This window comes from Ruditapes philippinarum, unplaced genomic scaffold (genome assembly GCF_026571515.1).
Source record: "Ruditapes philippinarum isolate M1 unplaced genomic scaffold, ASM2657151v2 ctg2024_1_1_1_1, whole genome shotgun sequence".
Classification (NCBI taxonomy): Eukaryota; Metazoa; Mollusca; class Bivalvia; order Venerida; family Veneridae; genus Ruditapes; species Ruditapes philippinarum.
Window position 1 is genome coordinate 34,417 of NW_026858768.1, and position 10,992 is coordinate 45,408.

Below are 10,992 nucleotides of genomic sequence, written 5' to 3' on the forward strand. Positions count from 1 at the left end.
CCCTAATTGGATATTATTGCCTTATAATGAAAATTGAGAACTATGATCCAATCATATTGTTTAAGATATATAGAAATTCCCAATACAACCAAATTGGTTGTGTAACCAAATATCCAGCTATCGGTCTATTATGTATTGATTTATTATTTTGTATGCTTTTATTAACTTTTCTGTTGAGTACGAAATATTACTGTGGAAGCCAGACGAGAATTATTTGCAACTATTATAATAAATTATACACAGTATGTACTTTGTTGCATCTATGAATGTTATATTGGCTCGGGCTTTGTGTGTGCTTGCAAAGGCTTGCGACAACGCAAGAGAATAAATGTAGAATATTAGACAGCGATGTATTATGGCTTACAGCTTGGCAGATCGAGGGAGTTACGAATTTTGAAGTTCGTGTGTTTGTAAACTACAATAGTACGATATACTTATTAATAATTAGTGAAGGAATTCACTTAAAAAGTACCAGGGGTTATAATTAATAATAACTAGCAAGTTGTACACATTGTCCCTCTAACTTTTAGCATGCACATATGGCATTGACTTTTAACTAATTACACCTCTTTGTGAACTTAAGAATTTCCTTGTGATGCAAATTCCTTATGTCTCCCTTGTCAATGTTAGTTAACAATTCAAAACTTTTAAGTCACTGTCAAATACCCATAACTCTAGCATAAGTATTAAATTAATTATTTCCCTTTGTAAACTTACAAAAATACCTTTAGGGCCCGTAAAGATTATAATCAGAAAATTCTTCACCTCAAACAGCCCTTGCTTTTAAATTTATGGACATTTGGCTTTAAATTTGATATGAAATGTGAATTCCAAAACATTTAAACAAAATATTGCATTACATATATATATGAAAAATTGCAGCTTTTTGAAAAAAAAAACACATTTTTTTCCATATAAAATATTCAGCAATGTGTAGATAAATTGTAGATTTTTATGCGATGATAGAAATTTTAGAATTTTTATAGATTTTGAATGTTTTCATGTTTCATGGTTTGTAACCAATTTAGATATAAGATAGTTAATGTACCTGTGACTTAAGTGTACATGTATGTGCAGCTGAAACATTTTGGGTTCTAAATTGTCAACCAAGTATAGTTTATGTGAAGTTTAAATTACAGTTTCAAAATTTCTTAGATTGTTTCACGTGAGGTGGCTGTTAAGTCAGCTTAAATGTGTAGTTTTTTGCTGAAATTCTACCCCATTTGTCCTCGAAAACATTAATTTATATATTTCCCCTATTTCTGAAAAAAATTCCCCTCAAAAAGAAAAAAAATTTAATCCATTAAACATTGAGCGGGAAAGCTAGTAGGAATTACAGTTTGTAAAGATAATGTAATTGTGTCAAAATAGGTACAGAATAGGTACAAAATGTACTGTGTGAAAAATAACATAAAAGAATTGTTGTATCCCCCAAACCACCTCCACCCCCTTTTCCTCGGGGACAAAATTTTCCTCACTCCAGGCCCTGTCACCATTCCAAATATGCACTGAAAATGTTCATATTTATTTTGTAGTTTTTCCTACTAATTACGCCAGGTTCCGCCTAATACCTGAAATAACACTGAGGGAAGGAGGGGGTTGGGGCTGTAATGTTACCATATGGCCAATAAGGCGTCAATGTGACTTAATACCCAGAACTAACAATAATATTAATTTTGTTTTGTATCAAATTTCTTCATTTCTCAAATCTCATCAATTTCTTCATTAATTCTGTCAGTTCAATCAGAATTTTATTCTCCTATATTAATTGTTTATAAAACATAATGTCAAACAGTTTTTGTCTGTCTCGAGGCAATCAAGAGACATTATTAGGAGAAAATTCTAACAAGTAAACATTTGTTTTACTTGACATGCAGATATTTTGCTGTTTTTAGAATGGACTAGGGAAGGGAGTGGATTATTATCAGCGAAATAATTTATCGTAGAACAACTTGTCACTCAAAATATGAATTGTTTATTTTGTAAATTGCATATTGATGTTATCTTTTCAGGTGTTTGAAGTGGTTACAATGCAAATATTTGCCTAATGGCAGTTTGTAGACTTCTTTTTGCTTTTTGAAGTCGGGTCGAAACTGTTGTAATGAATCCATTGCACATGAATATTTAATATTTTTAGTCACTTAATCCGCAATTATGAAAATATTTACCCCATTACATCAACCCCGCTGTACCATGTTAACCCCTTAAACTTGTAATCCTTTTTAGCTACAATGTGGTGAGACTGAGACTTTTATTTTATGTTGGTTATTGACCAATTGTTGGGGCCTACTTAACTAGCTAAGACTTTCTTACTAAACAAACTTATATGAAAAATAAGCAGTGGCCTAGCAGTTTTTTTTTTACCACTGTTTGCCTATCAAGCCAGGGATTGTGGGTTTATCAAGACTTACTAGGTTTATGATCATGTTTCTAAATGAAACACCAGGGGAACATTTTAATTAGTTCAAGCGAGTAGGTTAAAAAATGTTTCATAATTATAATGGAAATGCAAAAGCTTAATCTTCAGAGCTTGAAATACATAATATTTCAAATAAAATGTTTATTATAGTTTCCTGTCAAACACACACAAAAAAAGTAGTTCAAGGCAATGAGGCATGATGTCAAATTTGCAGGTTTTGTTAATTTTAACACATTTTAAGAAACCATGATATTCAAACCTTGATTTTTTTTTGTGTGCTAGAGTTTTCAATATACCAGAACATGAGGAAGTGTGTATTTTGTCTTGAATTATTCTAAAACTACCTCAATACAATGCAATATAACATATTAAAAGATAACACAATGTTATCATCCTGGTATTTCCCATTTGTATGAAAAGTTGCCATAAATCTTACACTGTGTCTGTATTATGTAAACTACTGAACAAGAAGAATACATAATGAGGAAAAAAAATCAACCAACATACAAATGAATCATTGAGATGTGGCGATTAGTTCACCTAGTTTAAATGATGGGTGGTTACTATAAACTGTCAATGTATTTTCCCTATTTCCAGTTTTTTCTCTCTAATTATTCGTTTTAAAAGAGATTGATTTAAGTTTTTAATAATTTAAACAGCATCAATGGCAATAACTAATTAACTTTTGAAAGTATTTTTTTGGCATCAATTTATGTTTTATGTTTGTTGTTTTTTTGGCATTGATTATCAATAAAAATGATTGCTTTGTTTATATCTATTTTCAGCTTTAAAAGGGAAGACTCGACAATTGGGTCTTTAAAACATGTCAACATTTTATTTTTTGCTAAGCCCCCGGGGACACCCCCTTTTTAAACAAAAGTTTTTTGGGAAGGTTTTTGAAAATTTTTAAAATGTTTAACCTGTTTGAACCCCAAAATTTTATTAAACCTTTGGGGAGGCCCGTATAAAAGCCCGAGGCCCCGTTGCACATTAATGCATCTGACCAAAAATCCCATACTTTTTCTTGTTTATTTTTTTGTACATTTTCATGTAATTTTATAGGGGAAATTCCTATTTTTAATTTTTGAAAAGATTTTATAATAGTTTCAAAAAAACAAATCATTATTTTTTGGGAAACATCGACCATAAATATTAAAACATAAATTTTTAAATTGTTAAAAAAAAGTCCTTTTAAAAATTTAAAATTTGGGATGCTCCCCAAATTTTTTGCAGGGAAAATCTGTTAAACTTTAAATTTAGAAGTTTAAGGGGTTTTAAAAGCTAAAGGGGTTTTAGGCAGATCATTGAGCTGAATTAAATTTTCTGCTCAAGTGAAACTGCTATGGTTTTTTAGTCCTGTCACAAAACTTTTGGGTTTTTTTTTTATGAGGAAAAAGTTTGGCTATAATTTTGCTATAGTAAAAAAAATTTCTTGGTACTAAAGGGACCCATTTGAAAAAGAAATAAAGCCAAACAGGGGGTATGCCAGTTTTCCTTTTGGGCCAGTTAAAATTTTCAAAATCGAAACAGGGTTTTTCTTTTTAAAAGGGTTTTTATTTTCAAAAAAAGAAAAATTACATTAAAAAATTTTATTTTTATTAAGGGGAAAATTGGGGGAAGGGTGGGTCCCAAAATTTTTAGAATCAAGTTATTATGAAAGCATAAGTTTGGCTTATATTTTGTACATGTAAGTTAGTACTCCGAAACCGTCATAGTTCTGTGACTGTAAGAGGTATTTTAGCCTATTTTATTGTGTCGCCTCTACGGAGTAGTGGCGACATATAGGGATCACTTCTCCGTTGTCTGTCTGTCCGTCTGTCTGTCTGTCTGTCCATCCATCCGTCAAAAACTTGTCCGGACTACTCCTCATAAACTACTGGTGCAAATTTCATGCCAAACTTTACAGGAATGATCAGTACCAAGTCTAGTTGTGCGTAATGTCAGCATTTTCCGGTTCAATGATTTTTGTCAGAGTAATGGCCCTTTATAAATTTTTAATTTTAAAGTTTGTCCGGATAACTTCTCTTATACCACTTATGCAATTTCAAATGAAACTTTACAGGATTGATCTGTAGCTCAAGTCCTTGCGCATATTGCACAGGTTTTCCGGTTGAATGATTTTTGGCCGAGTTATGGCCCTTTGATAAAAATTTTTTTTTTTTCTGTGTGTTGCCAGATACACAAAAGCTTGTCCGGACTACTCCTCATAAACTACTGGTGCAATTTCATCCAAACTTTACAGGAATGATCAGTACCAAGTCTAGTTGTGCATATTGTCAGCATTTTCCGGTTCAATGATTTTTGTCAGAGTTATGGCCCTTTAATAATTTTTATTTTTAAAGTTTGTCTGGACTACTTCCCTTATACCACTAATGCAATTTCAATGAAACTTTACAGGATTGATCTGTAGCTCAAGTCCTTGCGCATATTGCACGGGTTTTCCGGTTGAATGATTTTTGGCCGAGTTATGGCCCTTTGATAAAAATGTGTTTTTTTCTAGTTGTGCACTGTCCATCTGTCTGTCCGTCTGTCACAAAATTTGTCCCAACATGAAATTGGCCATCATGAGGCGACACATGTGATTACTGATCGCTCTTGTCTTGCTTTAGATACTAAAGTGATTGTATGTGAATCACTTTATTATATTTTCACCTGAAAGTAAATAAAACTTTTTAAAACGTTTTCTAAGTATGTACATTGAATTATGTATCAAAAGAGATGCTATTTTAAGTAACCGATTTCTTTTACTATATCATACGTTTCATGTTTCATAAGGAAAATAATTGAGCTGATAACATCAGCAATTTGTTACAATCTCAAACCTTTATTAAATCCAATATGACATTATACTGCCTGTAGGGAAACAAGCTTTTGAGCTGATTTTGTTTGTTTTACACAAATCTATTTTTCCAGACAATCTGTTGTATGTATAAATATAACAGATTTTGCTGCAAAAGTGGTAGTGATTTCTAAGAATTTATCATAGGTTCATTATATATAGATACTAGTTTTTGGTTGAGGAGAAATTTCCTCAATTGTAGATAAAAAACAAAACATGCTGATTTCAGTCCATGTCTGGTATGGAAATATGTATAGATTATATGTTTAGATTTCAAGAAATATGCAATATTATTCATAAATAACCTGCACCTTGCACATTTTGTGAGATATTTAAGTTATATTCTGCCAAAAGGAAATTCCCATAATTCTAGAATTTGGAAATATAACAGACTTTAGTCAAGAAGTTTTAAACATGCAATGATGATGAGTATACAAACCCTGGTTTAAATGTCTATTATTGGTAGAAAGTTTAAGTTTTTGTCTCTCAGTGTCTCGTTTTTAATCAGGCATCATACATATATACATGTACATTATAAATAACATGTACACTAAAAATGTACATAAAATGTCTAACCCTCGGTAACCAATACACAAAAATCTTTGAAAACTGAATTGCCTTAATTTTAGGGTATCTCTGAATTGCTTGAATTGTTGGAGATGTTAAACATAATGCACAGGTATTGCAAATTGGTTCACAGTATGCGATAAATATAGCCTACACTTACCTGGTCATTAGACTACTTGATCAAGCCATATACCCGCATAGTAATTACTGGGCCAATATTACAACTTACATGTCATTGAAACTTGTATAATGTGTCATTAAAATGTTTTCTACAGTTTGATATGTCCTTTCAAGTATTTAGTTTTATTTTTACTTTGCTTACTAGAATACAATTTAAAATCCTGGCTCTTCAAATATCACACTAAAGATATTTTTATATTGTACTATTATAGGCAAATAGATAAGAATATTTTAGTGTTCTCACAATGCATGCCCCTCCCACTCTCTTAGCATATCAAAAAAGAAAGAAAAAGTGGTGGCGTAGCTGAGTGGTTAACACATAACACTAGTAATCTAAGGATTGCTGGCCTCGTGGGTTTAGACCCAGTCATGGGCAAGCTGTTGTTTCCTTTGTCAGAGCAAGAAATTTTACATTCATTGCTAAAAATAGCACTGGTTGGTTCCAGGAACATTTTGAGAGTGTTTCATTAACCATAGAGCTTCCAACACACATATTTATGAATTATGTTCAGACTGAGATAGTGCAAGTTCAGTGACCTCTGACAATTGTTAGATTATACTGTTTCATGAGAAATGAGAAGAAGTTAACTGTTACATGTGTAGATCAGATTTAGTGCAAGTACTGAATCCATTAATTTTGAGTAGCCTATGTCTTCAATAAATATTTTTTCTTTTTCTAAACCTTCTTAAATTTATGAATTATCATAAACTGATGTGTAGTTAATATATGAAATTGAAGTTTTTTCTATCCTATTACAGACTGGCTCAGGGAAAACTTACACAATGGGAACAGGATTTGACATGAACATTCCAGAAGCTGAAAAGAGGCATCATTCAAAAGAGCTGTTGGGCATCTATTAAACGGAAATAGAAGAGAGAAAAAAACCAGGCCATAGAAAGAAATGAAAACCCCAAACCTGACTTTAAAGTTAATGCACAGTTTATCGGCACGGTAATGTACAGCTCATAAAGTTTTATAGAGTATAATTTATTTTTTAATAAAGTGGTAAAAACTGTTTTGTTCAGTTTAGAAAATTCCACCATGCTAAAAATATCTAATGGAAACTTGTCCCCATGTTTAATCTGGATCAAAACCAATTAAAAGTGTTCTAGGGAAATCTTTAGAAATCTCGAAAAAATTGTGTAGTGGACCTAGAAGCAAATACATGTAGGGCAAAACATAGGGCATCTTCTCAATTAATAACCCTTCACTTTTGTAAACTGAGTGATTGACATTTTACAGTCTTGTTGTTTTATTTAATAATTTTATTGCTTTCTGTATTTCAGTTGTATAATGAAGAAATATTAGATCTGTTAGATACAACAAGAGACCCTGAAAGTAGGGTAAGTAGTTCATTAAAAAAAAAAAAATCTAGCATTGAATGTTGATTTTTGCACATTGATCGTAAAACTGCACACTAGTCATAAAAGGATAAGAGGACAGTTTTTGAAGACTAGAAAAATGGTTCATGCACAAGCATTGTTACATTAAAATTGATTTTGCTTTCTAAGAAAATAAAAATGAAGTTATGAAATTATGGAAAATGCTTTGCATGGGACGTTAGATATAAATGTAATTATTATGATAACCATGTCTGTCATGTGTGCAATGTTGTTGATAGACAAAATTTACTTTATACATATCTATTCCTTATTTACTTACCATTGTATTGAGATGGATTATCCCACCTTTTCACTCGTAGATGTGATGGCTTGAAATTTCTGTGGGGATATATGGCCTAGTGGTTTTGGTTTCCACCTCTCATTCAAGGGATATTGGGTTCAAGGCCTAATATGGTCACAACCGGACCCAGTTTCCTTATATGTCACTAGTACCCTCAGACTATTCTGTAGTATATACAATTTTCAAGAAGTTTTGTGAATTCTGGATATAAGCCAAGTTTTCTTTACCTAATATAAACATGAAATAGTTATAATTATTATTAAATAAAAATATAATGAATGATATATAATAATTTTGTGCCACTTCAGGGTCGTAAAAGTAATGCAAAGATCCATGAGGATGCCTCAGGAGGAATATATGTAGTTGGAACTACCACAAGACTAGTCTATTCATTACAGGAGGTAAGACACCTTATTTGTTTGGTTTACCTATATGAAAGTATTTAAAGCTCTTTGTATAAAATGTGTAATGACGTCATGATGACAAATTGAGAGCTTTGCATTATGAATTTTACATCTAATTGGTGATGAATAGCCAAATTCAAATAGGTGTTGTACAAGTTAAAATCCATTAACAGGAACAGGGTTATTATTAAGCTAAATGGATCCAAACCATGAAAAAAATTAAGATTCAAAGCAGGGTTAGTTCTGTCTCTGATAGATAGAAAATCGCATAGACTTTTACATAATTATACATTTTCCATTTATAATACAGTTTGAGTGATATTTATTCATAACATTATATACTTACTTGCCTTACAAACGAAAGTGTCTTTGCGACGTAATATTCAATAAGGATTATAAGTAACTTTTGTGGGTTTTTTTTTTTTCAGACAATGCAATGTCTTCAAGTTGGTGCGTTGTCAAGGGCAACAGCCAGCACAAACATGAACGCAACTTCATCCAGATCTCATGCTATTTTTACCTTACATATAAAACAACACAGGGTAGTCAAAGAGGAGGTAAATTTTTATGTTGCAATTCTTCAGATAACAAATTGTTTTTTGGTTAATAAATGCCCATACTTAATTTTAAAAAAGCCTTTTCTAATAAAAAGTGGTATCAGGGGCCCCTTGGAGGGTTATGACATTTTGACTAAAACCACTTCCCTTTCACCCCCGCTGGGGGTTTCCCAAACCCCAACAGATATTTTGTACCCTTTCATGTGAAGAACCCTTAAAGGGAAACATCAGGGGTTCAAATTGGGTCCTTTTTCCCTGAAAAAATACGCGGAAAGGCACCTGGGGGTTTTTCCTCCACCATTTAAAAGCCATAGACTTATACTGTGTTGGTGAAAGGGTAAAAACACACCCAAACCCCAATTCTTTTTTAAATAGGGCACATGGGAGGGGGTGTTTAAAACGCATTTTTAAGAGATTTTTATATTTTTCCCTGAAAATGTTTTTGGTTTTTTTTGCATCACTTTTTGATGTCATTTTTTCCCCTGTCAGTGTTCCTTCCCTTCAGTATATTTAAACATACACAAGTTTTTGTTTCTTGAAAAAAGTGGCTGACAGTGTTAGAATACATGTAAAAATGTGGTAAACTTAGGTTTAAACAGTTTCTCTATATCTTTATTACAGCAAGTGGCTGTTGAGCACAAGGACGGGGAAGGAGATGTTAAGATGGAACAGAGTAATGACAGTCTGAGTGAGTTTGAGACATTGACGGCAAAGTTCCACTTTGTCGACCTTGCAGGCTCAGAAAGATTAAAAAGAACTGGTGCTACTGGGGACAGAGCCAAAGAAGGAATTTCTATAAATTGTGGACTGGTTTGTTGATTTAATTCTATTTTATTGAGAAACTATAACATGTACAATTGCTGTCATCGTGAACAAAAAAATTGTAAAAATCAACATATGATAGTATCTTCTATGTAAAAATCCAACATTTGATAGAATCTTCTAAGTAAGTATCTAAACATTTGATAGAAAAACTTCTGTGCAAATATGCAACATTCGATACAAACTTTTATTTAAATATCCCAAAATTGATTTTTTCCCTTTCTTTTGAAAAATTCAAGATTTTTTCAGGGTCAAAATTTCCCAAAATTACCAGAACAAGCTGGAAAAAGTTTAATTAATGGCAAAAAATAATTTTGCATATTTTCATCAAAGAGTTAAAATTAGTGTCAGAAGATTCTTCGTAAAAAAGCCCCCTACCCAAAGGAAATGGTAAAGTTGTTAAAAACAATTTTTTCCTGAAAATCCTTTTAAAATTTTTCTAAGCGAAAACATGAAACATGAATATTAATTAAAAACATGAAAATTTAAAGTTGGCCTTTAGGTAATGTCTCAGCTTTAAGGTGCAAGATGAAAAAAGGATCTCAGGGTCCTTATAGGACTCTAAACTCAAAATTTTACTAAAAAGATTCTCTGGGAAAGGGAAAACAGGGGTTTTTAAATGATCGCGTGTGTTTCACCCTCGGATCGAGACTTTATGGAAACTTTAAATACATTGAAATATGCAAATCGTGCTAGAAATATAAAGAACAAAGTGATAGCCAATCAAGATAAGGCCAGTAAACAGTTAGCTATATTACGACAAGAGATTATGTTACTTCAACAAGAATTAATGGATTATAAAACGGTAGGTATTATTTTGTTGCTTTTGTCATGAAGTCCTGAACAATTTTGAATTCTTTGTTTGTGGTCTAGAAAAGACACCAGCAATGAAGTGATGAAAATTCTTAAGTTGAAAGCTTTTCTGCAAGTTTATTTACTTGTTTTAGATAATAAAAGGTGTAACTTTGAGAATAATTTACATGTTATGTGCCATTAATGACTGATTTTGCAGTATATATCGCCGTACCTCTACTGTCTTTTCATAAGTAAGGCTTATTTTGCATATTTTGACCTCTTTTCCTTTGATTTTAAGTGCTGACAGCAATGTGTTAATTACTTTCTTAGTTCTCTTTTGTATATTATACTTTTAAATGCATTTTTTAAATTTTCATGACAATAAGCATGAATATAGAGGCATGCTGCTTTAAAGCTGCACGCCTCCAGATGAGCAAAAATATTTCGATAAAATCAAACCTGAGAAAATGTCTTAAGATTTTTTAAAAGGGAAAAATATAAAGATTCAAAAAAATTTTAGTTCCCTTTTAATTTTTCTGTTAATTTGAATCCATTTTTCAGTAATTTTAAAAAAATATTTTTTAAGCGTTACTAACGCCCTAAAGGGCTATTTTTGGGGATATTTTGACCCCCTTTATAGCAGTTTACATGGGTTGTAAGTACCATTGATAATGTGTTAATTGCATTCTTTTGGTAACTTTACAATATTATACTGTTAAATACAT

General features: G+C 31.8%; 1 protein-coding gene across 1 annotated transcript in view; it reads left to right on the plus strand.

Moving 5' to 3' along the window:
- LOC132754201 (kinesin-like protein KIF21B) overlaps window positions 1–10,992 on the plus strand; it is a 75,861-nt gene that overhangs the window by 3,109 nt on the left and 61,760 nt on the right. Inside the window, 6 exon segments of the mRNA XM_060744796.1 lie at window positions 7,293–7,349; window positions 7,998–8,090; window positions 8,522–8,650; window positions 9,272–9,464; window positions 9,969–10,087; window positions 10,089–10,277. Of these exon segments, the coding sequence (XP_060600779.1) occupies window positions 7,293–7,349; window positions 7,998–8,090; window positions 8,522–8,650; window positions 9,272–9,464; window positions 9,969–10,087; window positions 10,089–10,277 (780 nt within the window).